The sequence below is a fragment of the Phycodurus eques genome, chromosome 4 (genome assembly GCF_024500275.1).
Source record: "Phycodurus eques isolate BA_2022a chromosome 4, UOR_Pequ_1.1, whole genome shotgun sequence".
NCBI lineage: Eukaryota > Metazoa > Chordata > Actinopteri > Syngnathiformes > Syngnathidae > Phycodurus > Phycodurus eques.
This window is the reverse complement of record NC_084528.1, coordinates 30,119,517-30,138,658: the sequence shown is the minus strand read 5'-3', so window position 1 is coordinate 30,138,658 and position 19,142 is coordinate 30,119,517. Positions and strand designations below refer to the sequence as shown.

Genomic DNA, 19,142 nt, shown 5'->3' with positions numbered 1-19,142 from the left:
CATCTGAATAATTCCCTAGATTTTTGGGACAATATTCTATTGGCTAACGAGATGACAATTCAACTTTTTGGAAGGTGTGTGTCTCGTTACATCTGGCGTAAATATAGCTCTCCATTTAAAAAAAAAGAACATCATACCAACAGTCACACATGGTGGTGGTGGTAGTGGGAGCAAGATAATGTCGCAAGATAATGATCCAAAACAGACCCACAAGTCAACTTCTGAATGGCTTAAGAAAACAAAATTAAGGTTTCGGTGTGGCCTAGTCAAAGTCCAGACTTTAATCTGATTGCATGACATGAAAAAGGCCGCTCATGCTCGAAAACCCTTCATTTTTACTGAATTCAAACAATTCAGCAAGGAAGAGTGGGCCCAAATATCTCCACAGAGATGTAAAAGACTCATTGCCAGTTCAAGAAAACACTTGATTTCAGTTGTTGCTGCTGAGGATGGCCCAACCACTTATTAGGTTTAGGGGGAATTACTTTTTCCACACAGGGCTAGGTAACTTAGATTTTTTTTTGCTTTAATAAATAAAATCCCCATTTAAAAACTGCATTTTATATTTACTTGGGTTATCTTTGCATCTGATATTTGCATATATTTGATCTTAAATATTAAAGTGGGGAAAAAAATATATACGAATTTGAGACGTGGGCAAATCCCTTTTCATGTCACTGTATATAAATCTCAAAAGACGTGTTGCACATTGGACTAAAAACTAATAGTGTTTGGATCTGTCTTGCATGAAATGACATCAAAACATTCAGCAAGCATCAATTTTGCCTCATATCAACATGAGTATGAATTCCAATGGTGCCCTTTTTGAACACTCTGTTTGTAATGACGTGTGTGTTTGTGTGTGTGTGTGAGACTGTGAGGACCACCATGGGCTGCCTGATGCACAGCTGTGTGCAAACAAGATGAGCTGAGGAACAATGGCGAAATGAAAAGGTGAGACCCCTCGCTTTCAAAAAACAACAACAAACGCACTCAGAGAGCGCCAAGGCCTAAATATTAAACGCAGACACCTGTAAAAACAACAGGTGAGCAGCTACATTCTAGAATCTTAATATAACAGAGCTAGATTGAATTACAAATGTAGATTCTTATAGGTTCAAGGTAACTTAATTTAAGTGACCAATAGTCACTGATTCAACTGTTTTACAGCCCGCATATGCACCAGGTAATAGAATCTCTGTGGGGTTTTATATAGATGAAGGTGAAGGCGTCAGCAGACTTTAATCTGGACACGCAGGTCATGGGGGTGGGGAGGAAAAAAAAAAAGAAAAAAAAGATGATCGTTGCAAATATGTTACCTCAATAGGTACAGTCACTAATGACAGGAGTAATACTAAAAACAATGCATAATGGAAGCAATTTTGCATTTAGTGTGGAATTGTCACAATAGTTTCCTGTAGTTGAAGAAACGCAATAGGTATACTGTCAAACTACAGCTTTAAAATCAGGTTTTATGGCATACTGACTCATAAAAATATTATTATTATTATTATTAATAACCTTGTCGTTGCCACGGGGGCTATAATGGCCTATTGGTGACCCAGGCTGAGCAGTGGTCACACCTCATGTTGTATTAGTACATTAAAGATGAATTGTTAGTATTTAGCATGCACGCCCATTGTTTTTGTTGTTGTTGTTTTTTTTTTAAGTTTCTGGTCATGTCTTTGTTGGGGAACAAATACATTTACCACAACAACAACAAAATACTCGATAACTGTGGCGGGAGCAGCCTGCTGAATCATTTTTATTGTATTTTATTTTTTACACCTTAAGCGTTTCAATTTTTCAGCCACAAAACCGCCAAACTGTCATGGTCTCATTTCTCAAATGTACAGCAATTAGCCTTACCACATCACTTTGACTCAACATTTCGTCTCGTTTGATTCATTCTTACAATTCCGAATAAGTTACTGTGTAGCAATGATTTGCTGGTGCCTATTGAGAGCGACACATTCAACATTCTAACGTTTCATCGAGTGATTGGAGATCATTTTACTCCCAAAACTGGGGAGGAATTTGCACATTAAAGAGTTTATTTTTACTTTGACGCAAAGTGTTGAGCCCATTGGAGTTATAAATTGGGTTGCTTTTTTTGGGCCTTGGAGATTAGCGCCTGTTGACATTTATGCTGGTTGACTTTCGATTTAAGGTCGGAGATTAAAGTGTGTCGCTGAGCTTGCAATGCCAGGATGAAGAAGAAAGCCGTCCAAGAAAATGACAAAAAGTCTCCCTGTCGGATCTCTGCTCTCAAAGAGCGCAAAACAATCCTTCGAAGTCTCACAATGCAGAGCCGCTTCTGCATGGCTCTCCTTGCCTGACTCATTGATCTGTCCTAACGATCAATGCATTTTGTTGCTTGGACCGGGCCAAGATTTGCAGCGTCATGTTTTGGTGCGCTGATAAAATGCACAGCGACACATCAGCAACTCTTTCCACGTGCAATGAGTAATAAAAACAAGGCAACATATAACACTCACGCAAATTGGGATTTTATTCTGAGGAGTTATCATGTGGCAAAACTTTCAAAGTTCCATTCGGAACAACGGGCCTCCTGAATGTGTTTTACAAATACAGTGGAACCTCTAAAGTTCGACATCCCTGAAAGTTGTACAATTCAAAATTCAACCCCAAATTTGCCTGCGACCATGGATCCGATTATTTTTGTTTCCATTATGTCTTATGATAAAAATCGCTTCCAAATTGGAAGTTGAAATTTTAGGTTCCTCAGTTGATGTCCGTTGCTTTACCGGCTTGACCGGCTTATCTGACCTTCGGCGTTCTAACCCATCGATGACAAAATGTGAATTATATGATCGATTGTCCCACCGGACACAAAACGTCTCACATATGACGATTGATTGATGGTTTCAGAAAATGAGAGTTAAGCGTGACCAATTGATCCAAATCAATAGATGATTTCCTTTACACGCAGGAAGGTCAAAGGTTAGAGATTGCAGTTGAGGCAAAATGACACCCGGGGGGGGGAATTGATTCAATAACAGATGCTGTGATTCCCACTGGCTGACATTAGGTACACCTGTATTATCTAATGAGTTCCAATAAAGAAAATACATGCTTTAAAAAGACTTTGCAAATGCATTGATGTTGAGTTTTAAACAGCCCTTGTAATTGATACCAGTTGATTGTGTAGGCGTACCTACTGAAGTGTCTGGGGAGTTCATTGTTATTCAATACATGGAAATGACGCTCGCGGCTGCATTAATTAGTCAGTCGGTAGGACAGGACTACGTTACTAGTAAGGCAAACCCGTGCACTAGTTGATATTAGTACACTCTTAGTAATTGTACCGCTAAATGTTAACTTGTAGAATTGTATGTCACCTGTTGTCAACTAATACAGTGTTGTCTGACAGTAACATGTGGTTGTCCTACAAGTCGGCCAACGTTGTCCAACTCATGGGGACAAAGCGCGTACTACTATACGGACCGACGCTGGATGTCATCCGTCCATCTATTTTGCATTGCGCTTGTCCTCACTAGGATCGCGGGTGTGCTGGAGCCTATCCCAGCTGACTTCGGGCGAAAGGCGGGGTACACCCTGAAACGGTCGCAGGGCACCTAGAAACAAACAACCATTCGCGCTCACATTCACACCTATGGGCAATTTAGAGTCTTCAATTAACCTACCACGCGTGTTTTTTTTTTTTGTGGGAGGAAACCAGAATACGCGGAGAAAACCCACACAGGTACGGGGGAGAACATGCAAACTCCACACAAGGCGAGGCCGGATTTGAACCTGCGTCCTCAAAACTGTGGAGCGGATGTGCTAACCGGTGCCGATATCGAAGATATCGGAAAAAAAATGCTCAGACGGCTTGCCATCGTTTTGTGATGTATGCACAGGTGCACTGACCGTAGGTTTTTAACCCCAACCCCATGCATGTCAATCTTTTCAAGTATGTCCTTTTTAAACAAGCTAGAAAAGTGTGTAACCATGCAGTACTTGGTTGAACAACAGAACCTCTGATCCTAGAATCGCCACATGAATTGACCATTAAAAGGGTGACTTACAGCCCCCCCCCCCCCAAAAAAAAAAACAACAACAACAGGCTACCGTACCCAGTCTGTCACCCACCTTGAGCTATGGCAATGGACTCGAACCGGTGCAGTTCCCGCAGCAGGCAGGTTCGCTCAGACGCATGGAGGCTATAAATAAACTCCTTAGCTCCGCGGGGCGAGTTGAGGGGCTCCACGGGCTCCTTCAGCGGGTGTGTGCCGAGGTGACGCCGTTGAAACAGCGCGGAGGGCGGAAGCTCTGCGGTCGACACACCCGGGACGGACACAGAGGGTCCGGCTCGGAGCGGCCCCCTCCCGGCTCTCAGGTAGAGGACGGGCCGCAGGATTCCCCGCAGGCGGGGCAGCATCTCACGGCGGAGGAGGACGGTGGCAGTATGGGTCGGGAATCTGGAGGGTCATGGAACAAGTCCCGTTAGATTCAGAAGCGGTCACACGGAAACCCATTTGAGGGCTGAAAGCAGGCGTGGCTGTCGCAATAAAGCAAGAGTGTCACCCCCGCGCCCACTGGGACGCCCGAGCCTCGAAAATGAGGCGATAACGGTCCCAATCCAAGTGCAACTTGGCTCACCTCACTCGACGCTCGGCTGTCCGTCCGACGAGCTCGCGGATAAAACGGAGAAGAACAACAACGGCGACTGCCTCCACGCATATGTCTTCTTTTCACTCGCCGTGCGGTAAAAACCTTTACAGCCGACGCTTTTTAATGGCAATAGGGCCGTAAATGACTCTATTAGCAGGCATAGCGCCGGCGGGTGCACCCTTCGCTTGACTTGGACGCTGTGAGGAGGACGCGAGACAACTGGAGCCACTGGAAGCGGGTGACACAAGTGACCAATGACAGAGCAGCTTTCTCATACGTCACCGCTTGACGTCAGCACGTTCCGGAAGTGGAAATAAACAAATGATACATTTGTACTGTATCTAACGCTTACTAAGGTCGACTATTCTATACTATTTAAACTGGAAAAAAACAAAACAGGTATTATATTGTAAATTTCATTTGTAAATATTAAAACAGTTTACCTTCTATAAGCTGGCAGGATCACTGTTGAAAAATATATCGTGCTATAATGTAAGCTTTTTTTGTATTCATCAACGTTAAAACTACAGTAGCGTGTGATCGCATTATTGCCCCTTTTCCGCACGTGAAGTGCTCGTCTCGTCACTTGATGACTGCGTGGAAAAAGCATGTACCTGTAGTACTTATTTCTACCCTAGGACAGTGTTCTCACTATGACGGTTAACATAATTCACATGAAAGCAAAGCATCCAGTATAGGTCCATTTGTTTATAAGGCTTTGGGTTTTCGATTGTTTTAATACACGTTTATTGATTAGATGAGTGTTTTCAAAGCGATGCATATCACGGTGTAAATTCATGTAACGTGATCGTGAAAAGCCCAACCAACACTGACCCCTGGTGGCCAAAACTATACACGCGCGTGGTTGTTATCCATCCATTTTCTCCATCGGTGGTCCCATCCCAGCCGACCAAAGAAAGGCACGAGGCGGGGAAAACAGCTCGGTGAGGGGGCATATAAACAAACAAGCATTCACGTGCACATTCACACCCATAAACAGCGTAGAGTTGAATCCGGGATGTCTTTGTAATGTGAGAGGAAACTGTAGTATTTGAACACAGGTCTCCTGTTCACCACAATTTGCCTGATTTGAGAGGAAAGAAAAAGAAATATCTCTGAGGACGTAAAGTAGGAAAAAATAGCTGCAAAAATGTCTTTTTGTTACTGTTTGTTTATTGTAATTGCTGACATTGTCATTGCACAAAATAACAACTGTGTACTTTTGAAAACGAATTACCCGTTGAACTGTTCATTGACAGGTAAATATATCAAACGCACTGTGAGTGAAATTACAAACCAGAACTAAAACAACGACTTTACACTCCTCAAAACAGACAGTATATTTTTTAGTCATTGGATACAGAATAAGGAACTCTGATATAATATAGAACTGCTATACTAGTCATTTAAATATGAACATTCCAAGGTGGATAATACAAGTTTTATACAAGCAGACTGCTGAAGCGAAAGTAGTTTTGGTTACGTCAGGTTAGAGAAGAACACATAAATGACACATTTTAGGCTAAAGAATTTTGGGGGAAGACTGCACTTAATGTAGCTCCACATTAATAATACTGATGAATTGTCACGATTACAAATATGGATGAGCTTGTGTGGAGACCTTCAAGCCAGCTAAATATACTTTTTTTAACTTTCTAACCAGTCAACTGACAAAATACAGGTTATACTGCAAATGTAGGTGTGAAATAATAGACCCAGAGTATACTGCACTGCTGCCAGAAAATCAGATTGCATGGGTGTGAATCACTCTTATGTTGATATAAACTGAAGACTTTGCAAAATAAAGAGAAAATAAATTAAAATGCTTGTACAGCTAAATAATATTTACATGCCTCATTATGTAGTCACCATGATCTGACAGTGCTTAAAATTAAATGCTAACACACAAAAGTGTGAAGTGAAACCTCATGTTGCTGCAAAAACTTATTGTCCTGTATAAAGAAAACTACAGTACTTCTTAAATAATACAATTTTGTTATGGACTTGTCTCCACATCGTCATTGATATATTTCCAACACCGACCTTTGAGCTTGTCCACAGGTTACAGAATAAATGTTACACATTTTTGTGAAAAACAAAACGTTTGTAGAATTTTGTTTATAACTAAAGACTTCCACACACATTTAAGCGTTCAATATATAAATGTAAATTTTTTTTTTAAATTTTGTTTTTTTTTACATTTATTAGTACGGTCTATGTGCGAATGACTCCGCCGTTATGAGGCAGTGGAGCTAATAAATGCTACGAAAAAGGCCGATGTAGTGTACAACTGGCTGTATAACGTTAAAGACAACACTGCTGCTACATATCCTGTTGAGAGGGATCATGCAAAAAGCGTCGGGCAGTGTGGAAGAGCATGACGAAATAAATAAATGTTAAGCGTGAAAAGCAGCAACACGCTTTTTGGCAACGTGGACATACGGCAACAATTTGGCCAGGTAAGAGGAATACTTACACGAAAAAGCAGTAAGAAACAACAACATTAACTTGAACATCAGGCTAAACTTGATGCCCACTTCAGATGACGACTCAGATCACATTGGGTGTGTCCCAGTTTATTCTACACAATGATATGGTCCTATTTTTTTGTACTTCTGAAATGAACCAGCAATTGACTCAATTCAGCAAAACAAACTTCCTGCTCTAGGTCAAAAAATGGCCACCCTAACATGTTTTGGGTTGAATCATGGTACAGCATGTACATTACCAGATGTGTTCTGCAATCCACTATTGCTATTACGTTTGCATCATTGATATAATTTTTGAGGCATCACGAACCAGACAAAGTGATCTCATTGCTGAGATCCTAAACTCACATCTCACATCTGCATTGCGAAGAGAGGTATTCTAGTAGTAGAACCTGCACAAAAAAGAACAGGTGAAATTTGCCTGTTGAATAAAATGAGATGCCTTAAACTTTCTCTTTTCTCTCTCAAACGCTCTTGACTTTTTGTGGAGTTGTGCTCACGCGATCCGAGGTGCTGAGCGGTCATTGGTGAGAGTCCTCTTGAGCTTGACTCCGTTGCGGATGGCCACCAACATGTTGCCATCTGCCTCCTCTCCTCCTGGCTCACTGTGAGAGTGCTGCTGGGCCAGTTGGTTGGGCAGCGGGACAGTGGGAGGATTGGTCGAAGCCTGACCGCTCCAGGACGCCACGGGCAGCGCTCCAGCATTGTCGCCTTGTGGAAATGTAGGAGAATCTGGACTCCCTCCGATCTCCTCTATACCCTTGCTCCCATTTACCACACCCGACATGTCGGGAACCGTTGGAATTTTTACTGGGACGACTGGCGTGCGAATAGGAATGGGACCTGTACCTACAACCGAGCCTGAGCGGCGGGCGGAGGGTTTGGAGGAAGGGGTGCGGCGGATTGTGGCAACACCCGGGGTGACAATAACTGGACCATGGCCTGTAGAATAGGAGCCAGAGACATTATGGGATCCAGAATAAAACCCATGATTTGAACTACCTGTAGGGACAGAACCATACCGGTAATTACTTAGACACCCATGCTCTACTTATGTAAAAGTGTGATGTGTACCTGTTGGAGTAGGCGGATAAGGCCCAGTAGATGTATATGCGTGTGTGGGTGTTGAGGGACAGGTTCCATTGGGGTAGCCCCCTTGCACAGCGTAAGGAGCCTGAGTGCTGGGCAGGCCGGCTGTGGAGGCGGGCCGCTTGGTCTGAAACATGCGCCGGTAGGACTGGCCGATGTCACTGTTTCTCGGGATGGTGGACGACTTGTCGAATTCGGACTGCTGTTGCTCAGGATCCTGTTCCCCGGCCATTGAAAAATAGTCGTAATCTGACACTGGAGGGGAAGAAACGCAGAGAAGTCAGTGTACTGACAACGCTTAGCTTTAAAAATGGTAGTGACTGTTACCTTGTGAAGGTATAGTGTCCTCGGAGCAGCAGGGTGTATTGGTCTGAGTGTTGTATCCACTGGAGCACTGGATTGAGTCCCGACTGGACCTCTGGCCATCAAGTTCCAGGCCTCTTGATAACGCTAGAGCCAGTTCATCATGGGCCTCAAACTCATCAGCCTGGAGCCATGAATACATTTGAAGATGGAGTAGGGAGTCTCAGTACATGCGTATAACATGGTAGTATTTACTCATGATGAGTAACCTTGATTGGTGCTGTCCTGTTCTTTTCATCCAGTGACACTTTTTGAGGAGTGTGCATTTCGGATAGAGCCGGAGTAGTGGTCGAAAGGTTTTGCGGTGCGCTGCTCTCCCTGCCTGTAACACCGTTACTGTCCAATACAGCTGGTGGCCCCTTGTCCTTCTTCTTTCTCAATGTATTGACCATGGGCTGGTCGTATGGCCCTGGCTTTGCCCAGTCCTGGAAAGAAAGACAAATCCGTGTTCCGCAGAACAATCCACTACATGTAGACCGTCACGTGACCAAACCCGGAAAAGGGGAAAGCTGACTTCCTGTGTATGCTACGCTAATGAGCATGACTACGGTTTAATTACATGATTGAAGCCCAACTTGCTGAAATGTTGTTTTCTTTATGGCTGATGTCTTCGGACAAAAGTTGTATACATGTATATCATTTATTCATACAAATGTGATGTATATAAACCAGTGATTTGCAACCTTTATTGGACCAAGGCACATATTTTATATTTTTTTAGATGAACAAAGATCTATTATTTTTCATAAATAATAATGTTCTGACATATTAAGTGAATTTAGATCATTTCCCACGGCACACCTGAAGAGTTCTCATGGCACACTAATGTGCCACGGCACACTGATTGGGAATCACTGATGTAAACCTAGACATTAAATATTGTGATCTTTGGTGGCTCTGTAGTGACAACTCTGTGTAATAAAAATACATTGTAGATGTTTAATGTTCCGAGAGGGTTTTGTCACAGCTCCCTCCGGCATTCACCCAAATCGGGAGGAAACGCTTTGACCCGTTTTGCCGAAAGCAGACGTAAGCTAGGTTGTGCATATACAGAATTTACACATGAAATTTGGTGTTGTAGTTTTTGCCAAACTAAAACGTTCATTATACACATTGGACATTTCTTCCTTCCTTCTTTTTTATTTTTATTTTTTTAAAGAAAAAAAAGCATGGCATGTTGATCAGACCCCAGACAATCTTGGAGACGAACCTTCCAGCTGGGAACACGAGAGGACGGCACCATGAGAGAGCCCATCGGGCAGTCTGGCAGCAGTGCTGAGGCGGGACGTGACCATGGCCCCGTTGGGCAGGACGAGGAAGTGGAGGATGGAGGGAAGAAGGGGAAGGCTGTGCTGGAGCCTGAGCTCAAACTCCCAGCATTAGTAGGGGAGTTGGGTGGGCTGTAGTGGTCAAAGCCATTGGACAGCTGCTTGTGTATGTGGGTGGGAGGATAACAAAAAGAGAACAGAAACAAACAATGGGATGAATGAATGAAAAAAATAAATGGTATGAAATAAAAGCAAAACACCACAAACAGGGAGGGTGAAATCTAACTAGGCATTAGTTACTCAATGCCTTATTTTTATTGTTATTATTATTACTCAAAAATATTTTCTGTCAAATGGCTGTCTGTCTCCAACTACCGGAGACAAATTCCTTGTGTGTTTTAGACATACTTGGCAAAGACGATTTTGATTCGGATTAGAAATTGCTTATAGAATTTTTAGTATCACTTTAGATCTTGGAAAAACATTTTTAAACAGACAGCATTTCTATTATCTTAGTTCTTATTTTCCAGATGGCCAGTCACTTGACTATTCAGGAGTGAGCTAAGATAGCTGCTTTGTTTTTCTTATCTTGACTTTCTTTGCCCCATGTAATAAACAACATGTATCCTTTGTTTCAATAAAATCATACCAGGAATGACAATTGTAGTACTAATTATAATGCCTACTTAGTTTTCACCCACCCTGGATATCAAAATGGCACAGCACAATGAAGAACAGCTAAAAGAAAATAAATGGTTTAACTGAAGAGGAAAAATAATGTACCGGTAGATGTCATTGGGTTTCGAGTTCAAGAAATGTCACCCTTTCTTTTAGCGCGTCAGAATTTTATTGTCATGTGAGGGAAAACAGCCATCTTGATGTCATAGCCAAGTATGAGGTTTAGTACAATGCAGGGATGCGGGTAATTTACTGAATGTGTAAAAGTGTTTCACCTTGTCGAGAGTATGTGGAGGAAGAGCATCAGCTGCTGCTAGAGAAGCGGGGTCACTGCTCAAGTCACTGTGAAGGTGCCCAGACTCTGACACGTCAGAGGAGCTGGAACTGGCACACGGCTGGGACAGCAAGCAAAGCAGCAGCGGGCGGGACAAAAGACGGTAGCAGAGGACATACACAAACAGACGGACAGAGTGGCAAAGACAGTCAGCGACACAAGCGGTATGTCAGACAGCACAGGGAACTTTTCCATAGCTCTCAGCAGTTAGTCAGATGTGCAGTCATATGACCATAGCGGCTGTGGTAACGGTAAAGCAGGAAGTGCATCAAAATTAAATAAATGGCAGTGTTATGTTAGGGGTGTTAGGCTTGCTAAATGGAATGGTCCTGTCCTTTTTCCCCCTCTTTGCATCAAGGATAAGAAAGCGTCATCATATTGGAGATTTAACATTCATATTTCAGTGACCGGCGGCACGGTGTCCAACTGGTTAGCACATCCGTCTCAAAGTTCCGAGGACCGGGGTTCAAATCACGGCTCCGCCTGTGTGGAGTTTGCATGTTCTCCCCGTGCCTGTGTGGGTTTTCTCCGGGTACTCCGGGTAGGTTCTGTTGTTGAACCAAGTACTGTATGGTTACACACTTTTTTTGCTTGTTTAAAAAGGACATACTTTAAAAGATTGGCATTCATGGCTTAGGGTTGAAAAACCTATGGTCAATGCACTTGTGCATACAACATCACAGAACACTGGCAAGCCATTTGAGCATTTTTTTGATATCCTTCCTTGATATCAGCACGGTGGTTAGCACATCTGCCTCACAGTTTTGAGGATGCGGGTTCAAATGCGTACCCGCTTGTGTGGAGTTTGCATGTTCTCCCCGTGCCCGCGTGGATTTTCTCCGGGCACTCCGGTTTGCTCCCACATCCCAAAAACATGCAGGGTAGGTTAATTGAAGACTCTAAATTGCCCGTAAGTGTGAATGTGAGTGCAAATGGTTGTTTGTTTGTATGTGCCCTGCGACTGGCTGGCAACCGATTCAGGGTGTACCGCGCCTCTCGCCCGAACATAGCTGGGATAGGCTCCAGCACACCCGGGGGGACATTCAATGGGATGCAGCATGCATACAAAATAACTAATGCTGCTGTGCTCATGATTTATCCCAAACCACACAAAGCCAACACAGACCAGCCACATTCTCACTAATGTTTTTTGATTGAATTTCAAGAATGAGGCCTGTGAATAGGGATACACTAAAAGTGCTCCCGGCCGACTGTGTGTTACGTTTAAAATGCACATTTGGTCAAAATTAACTGAGGATGCTTGAGCCTCGCCAAACCACAGTTTGTCAAAGCGCTGGACTGTTTAATAGCAGGACGGGGGTGACCTGCTTTGCCCCTGGGCAATGGAGGCGCACTAATTTCCTGTGGAGTCAAGCTATAATAACCCAACCACAGTCACATATAGTTTTTGGTCCAAAGGCTGGTTAGATATAGAATTAATGTCTACATCCTACCACTCAGATTGTAAATCATTTCTCTCGATACGTCACATACTGCGCATCTTTCCGATGTCACTGAGTGTGTTGCAGAGAGCTTCTTCTCACCTTGGTTTTCGTCGGCATTGGTGACGATGGCTTGGAGGATGTGTACTGGTCATGTGATGAAGAGATGAAGCCAGAGTCGTGGGAGGAGATGCTGGAGAGGCGAGCCGGGGCCTGCTGGGACAGCGTGGAGCTGCAGTTCCGTTGGCGAGGTTGGTGGTGGTGGAAGAGGTGGTGTGAGGAAGAGGAGGAAGAAGAGGAGGAAGGAGAATGAGAGTGAGAGCCACTTGATCCCCTGGAGTCACTACTGTTAACACTGTTAAGACTACTGTGGCAGAGAAGGGAGGGAGGAGGGGACATTGACAGGAGGAGCAGAGAACCAAGGGCACCCAAAGAGGTGAATACAAGAATGGAATTTGCATAAAGTGGAGAGAAAAAGAGGAAATGAGGAAGGCAGAGAATTGGCGTATGTGGAGGAAACAGGGTAGGAAATAATTAGCACAGCTCACAATGATTTAGCAGACAGTGACTGAGGCCACTTCAGTCAAAACAGCCCAACAACCAGCATAAGAGACTTAACTATTGCACATAGGAAGGTGGATGTACAACCCCAATTCCAATTAAGTTGGGACGTTGTGTTAAATAAAAAAAAAAAAAAACAGAATACAATAATTTGCAAATCATGTTCGACCTATATTTAATTGAATACACTACAAAGACAAGATATTTAATGTCCAAACTGAAAAACTTTATTGTTTTTAGCAAATAATCATGAACTTGGAATTTTATGGCTGCAACACATTCTAAAAAAGCTGGGACAGGGTCATGTTTACCACTGTTTACATCACCTTTTCTTTTAACAACATTCAATAAACGTTTGGGAACTGAGGACACTCATTGTTGAAGCTTTGAAGGTGGAATTCTTTTCCATTCTTGCTCGATGTACAGCTTCAGCTGTTCAACAGTCCGGGGTCTCCGTTGTCGTATTTTATGCTTTATAATGCGCCACACATTTTCAATAGGAAACAGGTCTGGACTGCAGGCAGGCCAGTCTCGTACCTGCACTCTTTTACTACGAAGCCACGCTGTTGTAACACGTACCGAATGTGGTTTGGCATTGTCTTGCTGAAATAAGCAGGGGCGTCCATGAAAACAGGTTCCAAACAGGTGTTTGATGAGCATTCCTCAACTTTCTCAGTCTTTTTTGCCACCTGTCCCAGCTTTTTTGGAACGTGTTGCAGCCATAAAATTCAAAGTTAATGATTATTTGCTAAAAACAATACAATTTATCAGTTTGAACATTAAATATCTTGTCTTTGTAGTGGATTCAATTAAATATAGGTCGAACATGATTTGCAAATTATTGTATTCTGGTTTTATTTATGTTTAACACAACGTCCCAACTTCATGGATATTGGGGTTGTATGTGAGGCCAGCCCCTTTATTTTTTGCTGTAGACTGAAAACATTTGTCTTTGAATTCCAAATATTAACATAAAAACAGATTGGCTTTTATTTCCCGATTCTGATTGACATCTGGATCGTATACAGAAATCGGAAGACAGCATAATTTGTAACTTGTACTGTAAGTAAATAACAGTTTTCGGTGATCAAAATTATTTTTGCATTCATATTTTGTGATGCTTTTCTCCTCTTTAGCAGATAAAACACATGCTCAAGTGGATTTACATCTGGAGACTGACCACCCAATTTGGTTAGTAGCATTTTTCTTTAAATTTGCAGGCAAAATGTTTCCGTAGACTTCTGAGATCATTCTGCTGTTGACATCATGTGATATAATCAACGAAGATTAATTAACCTGTCCAAGAAGAGTTAATATCACCATGAGGGACCGTTGCGACTTCCCCATTTCACCCCCCAAAAGTTGAGCTTTTTCATTGAACTTCATGTCCATTGTATTAAGCAGATGCTATGCTGTTAGAAATGCATATTTGTCAAGCTCCCACACTATCTTCTTTTTATAAGTTAACTACAAGCAGACACTGTACGTACAAATAGCAAATATGCGAGTTTGCTGACAGGGTGGACATTTTTGGATAATGTTGGCATTTAAGTAACACATGGTGGGCCTTTACTTAGCAACATGATTCAGTTAGCAAGCTGACTCTATACTGGTTAACTGTGATACTGGTTAACTGTGATTACATACATACTTTTGTACAAAAGTCTGTTTATCTGGCACAAAGTAATACACAAGATTAAAAACAGAGATATTTTGAATTGGATGGAACCCACCATTGCATGGCAAAACAAACTGAATCAATGACCTGATCTGAACTGCCATTTGATAAAAAGTGGATCTCCCTCTGACATCATCGTACTCCGGATATTGTAGCACAGTGAAGCATTGATAACGTCAGTTACAACAAATGTCCACCACTAGGGGGCACAACTGACAGATGCTTTCCACAAAACTACATGACATTTGCAATGCCATCATGTTTATTCATATCATTAGTGTTTAAATGTACACCTTATTTAAGACTTGTCCTATTTCTGTTTTTATTGTGTGGCTGTTGTGTTTTTACCTGCACATGCTGGACTTCCTGGATGTAGTAGTGCTAGGGGAAGAGGGTGGAGTTTGGTATGACCAACTATAGTCTGAACCTTTCAGATCCAAGATCACCTGAGAGGAACAAACATGATTATACTTGTACATATGAAGAGTAGGGAAACATTAGAAAGTGATTAAAAAAATCTGTTAAATACTGGTGTATTACTTGTTCACTGGCAAGGGGTAGCTTTTGGGGATCAGAGGTCAGTGATTTGAGGTCATCAGAGATGGCCTGGAGATGGGTGACCTCTCCCAACATTGAAATCTCGTCATCCTGTAAGAATTTTTCACGGTAGAGGAGAATGAGCCATCATGATAAGCATTGTCACATCAAAGTGCAAAACACTTACAGTATCTATTTTATGCAAATGTATACATGTATTACATAAAACATAAATATTTTTTATGAGTATCGAACAAGAGGTGCTGCAGGGCGATCCAGATGTTAACACTACGACGAAGTACTTACCACTACAGGCCGTAGCATGGTTACGAAAGAGCAGAGTCTCTGTCTTTCCTCTATCAGTGCTTTCCTCAGGGCCTCTTTCTCAATTTCTTCCAGAAGAATGAATTTGTCACTGACATCCTGCATCGCGCAGTCCAACTGGGGCAGGATATCACCACGACCTGCCATATGAAACATGCACACAAAATAAGCTGGCAATTTTTTGACTTGAGTTCGTTGTCACATTTCTGTGGGGCCAATTATGTATTACTCGTGCACTCACTGTAGTTGTCTCGCCATGCTGCACTATTTGCATATACTGGCCACTCATGCCAGAGTAGCATCTGCTCCATTTGCACACTGATTGAGGAGTATCTGTAACATTTGCGCAACCAACATTGTCCCAGATGATCGCACTACTCGTCACTTTAAACCGCATACACTCCTTGAAGTCTCGGCGCCCTTTGCACAATGGTCATTGCACCGGACTATTGCAATATTAGTCATTCGAACTGCTCTAAGTGCTAGAGGACTCTGCATCTTTTTCCACAATTGTTTTTTGTCAATGTCTTTATGTCTCCAAAGTGTTCTGTAAATTGACTGTCTGTTGTACTAGAGCGGCTCCAACTACCGGAGACAAATTCCTTGTGTGTTTTGGACATACTTGGCAAATAAAGATGATTCTGATTCTGATATATATATGCATATATATATATATATACACACATACGTATATATATATATATATATATATATATATATACACACATACGTATATATATATATATATATACGTATGTATATATATATACGTATGTATATATATACATACATACATACATACACATGTATGTATGTATGTATATATACATACATATATATATATATATATATATATATATATATATACATATATATATATATATATATACACATATATATATATATATACATATATATATATATATATATATATATATATACATATATATATATATATATATATATATATACATACATATATATATATATATATATATATATATATATATATACATATATATATATATACATATATATATATATATATACATATATATATATATATATATATATATATACACATACATATATATATACACACACACACACATATATATATATATATATATACACACACACACACATACATACATACACATATATACCGGGCATTAAAATGAACAAGACACTGAAGAAACAAGTGTGGTCACTTTTTTCCCCCGTAACTGTATATACAGTTGGTGGTGTTCACTGCATATACATGCTGTATATAAAGTATACCATAAATAGTCCATACCTTTATCTTTTGGTAAATGTGGAAAGATAAGAAAAAACTGTTTTAGGCTAATCTTGCGTTTTTTTTTTTTTTTTTTTTTTTTTTTTTTTTTTTTTTTTTTTTAAAACACTCATGCATGTTGAGATGGCCAGTCCCTATATCTGCATGACTCTTTGTCAAGCCCCAAAAATCTAGGCTGTTTCAAGATGCAGTGCAGGGTGGCATAGAATACACTGAAGCATAATGCAACCATCTTGAATTCCCAACAGAAGCAAAAATTTGGCGTGTGCCCAAAGCTGGGGTATACAATGACCCGCAAAGTCTTTGATATACCAAGGTCAAACTCCTACTGAGAACCACTGAGGTCTATCTGATATTGTGTCTCGGTAAAGAAACTCAAGTGGAGCCTTTCAAGCACATTTGACCTTGTCAATGGCAGTCAGAAGTAAAGCAACACAGATGTGTGATGACAAATTCACTGTGTATAGTACATAATGAGGGTGCCCCCCCCCCCCCCCCAGAAGCTCATTACATGGCGGATTACATTACAAGAGTTGACATTAATGAGACATGACGAGTGAAGTACACAAATATACAGTGCAAACTTCACGTCTGCTTTGGGTGGATTAAGTTTATTACAGATTGGGTTTTTAGCCAAGTATGGAAATGCACAATTACAATGGACTTTTCTTTTTCCCAGTCACAGGTACTCATTCTTTGTCAATTGATTTAGGCAACTACTACAATGAAATTGATAGCGGCAATTTAAATATAATGGGTAGCATACATGTACAGACAAGTTGTTTTAGTTGCATTCCAATAACTGTAAATAGATTTTTTCCCCCCTGTGTGAGTTGGTGTCCATTGTCTCATGTGGACAAATTATGATAAATGTTTGTCGTAATGGCAGTCTCCCCCAAAAAAAAAAATTACACAGGATGAATACCGTGGAGAAACTTTGCAGCAGTTCATGACGACGTATGGTATAAAGTTTAAATACCATGTAACTTAGATGGAAAACATTTTATGCAGACTTTATGCAGGTTTCTAGTGACAGTGTAGGCTACTAGGTCTCGTGATTAACTATTTATTTTATCAAACCCAAGGGTACAGATCATTTGTTTGGTTTAAACCACATAACCAAACTCATGTGAGCTATTCTTTTCCCTTGCACACAATATCTGTATTTTCCCATTCTTCGAATGTGACATTGACTACTATGGGTATTTGTGTATATTTGTGTATGGGTATTTGTGTGTGTTACTGTCAACAAGCAGTTATTTCAATGTGCTATAATCAGGAGTGATTACAACTTCAAAGCCCGGCCTGGAACAGTATACATTTTATGGTGTCTCCTTGCCGTGCAGACAAAACGGAAAGCTGGCTTTCTCCCATGACGTTTTAACATAACACATTTGGTTTTCAAAGTACATACTGAAACCTTTAAGTAGTGGTATTGTTTCTTGTTAGAGGGTCAACCTCACTAAGAATAGTTTTAAATAGAGATGAGCATGATTGAATCGATTTTATTTTTGCTGGCTAAACTGTTAAGGAGTTATGTGATATTCGGTTTGTTTGTGCGGTTATAATTTGATTTGAAGTATCTGGAAACTCATCATTAAGGCTTATTGTGTGATTCTTTTCTTCGAATCCTATGAAAGTGCATGATGAAATCACAAAATTAAACATTGTTTTTTCCCCATAACCATCTTGTGAACACTGACACTGGTAAATGCAATGCAGCTCTTTCAAGAGACAACATACACAGGATCAAAGTTTTATTTCTCTTTGACCTACATTCACCTTTTTACTATTTTTCTACTGATATTGAGACCCTGTTCACAGAGAAATCAGTGAAGGGATAAAAAGGATTGCATGCACACAGATAGATGTACAAGCTCGTGTGTATCACCTCAGTCACATACAACAACTTTAATTCACACAAAATACTGACTGATAACCTCTTAAATGATGTATTTGTGTTTATGTTGTATTAGCAAACATTTTACAAAATCATATGTTTTCACTTTAACTTGCCAGCTATTCAGCTAACAAGAAACTAGTGGGAGTTGGACTGACATATTGCATGTGTATACATGCACTCACACGCGATTAACCTATCCAGCTTCCACATGACCAGTGATTACATTAAGCCAAAGTCATGGGCTGTTTGTTATAACCATGTGTACTGATTGTCCTCTCGCCTAGAGAGTTGAGGTAACAGCTAACAATTTGGGCAGCTATTATTCATTTATTATGAGTTGGTTTGGGGTTGTGGCTCATCTATTGTATTTTAAACTACTAGAAAGACTTACGTATTTTGTCTGTATGTTGACCGATATGACGATAACTGCACATTAGCACACAAAGTATCATAACCTTGTTTACAGATGGGTGGACGTTGACCCATGAGCCTGACACTTCTCTTTTCTGCTTTTAGTCTGGTGGAAACACATTCAGTCTTT

General features: G+C 41.0%; 2 protein-coding genes across 7 annotated transcripts in view; both read right to left on the bottom strand.

The window, feature by feature from the left end:
• The window catches only part of LOC133401801 (transmembrane protein 65-like), a 29,096-nt gene extending 24,225 nt beyond the window's left edge, over window positions 1-4,871 (bottom strand). The window contains exons 1-2 of the mRNA XM_061675213.1: window positions 4,627-4,871; window positions 4,117-4,445 (exon numbers count right to left, since the gene is read on the bottom strand). Of these exons, the coding sequence (XP_061531197.1) occupies window positions 4,117-4,405 (289 nt within the window). The 5' untranslated portion in view covers window positions 4,406-4,445; window positions 4,627-4,871. The remainder of the gene's footprint in view (window positions 1-4,116; window positions 4,446-4,626) is intronic.
• A 933-nt stretch (window positions 4,872-5,804) lies between these two features.
• LOC133401800 (protein MTSS 1-like) overlaps window positions 5,805-19,142 on the bottom strand; it is a 42,278-nt gene continuing 28,940 nt past the window's right edge. The window contains exons 7-16 of one of the 6 annotated variants that reach the window (XM_061675206.1): window positions 15,384-15,541; window positions 15,081-15,188; window positions 14,889-14,986; window positions 12,404-12,668; window positions 10,801-10,920; window positions 9,790-10,005; window positions 8,789-9,004; window positions 8,544-8,703; window positions 8,202-8,471; window positions 5,805-8,129 (exon numbers count right to left, since the gene is read on the bottom strand). In XM_061675206.1, the coding sequence (XP_061531190.1) occupies window positions 7,624-8,129; window positions 8,202-8,471; window positions 8,544-8,703; window positions 8,789-9,004; window positions 9,790-10,005; window positions 10,801-10,920; window positions 12,404-12,668; window positions 14,889-14,986; window positions 15,081-15,188; window positions 15,384-15,541 (2,117 nt within the window). In that variant the 3' untranslated portion in view covers window positions 5,805-7,623. Of the gene's footprint in view, window positions 8,130-8,201; window positions 8,472-8,543; window positions 8,704-8,788; window positions 9,005-9,789; window positions 10,009-10,800; window positions 10,921-12,403; window positions 12,669-14,888; window positions 14,987-15,080; window positions 15,189-15,383; window positions 15,542-19,142 lie in introns of all 6 variants that reach the window. The other 5 variants (XM_061675207.1, XM_061675210.1, XM_061675211.1 and 2 more) reach the window with 5 other exon arrangements.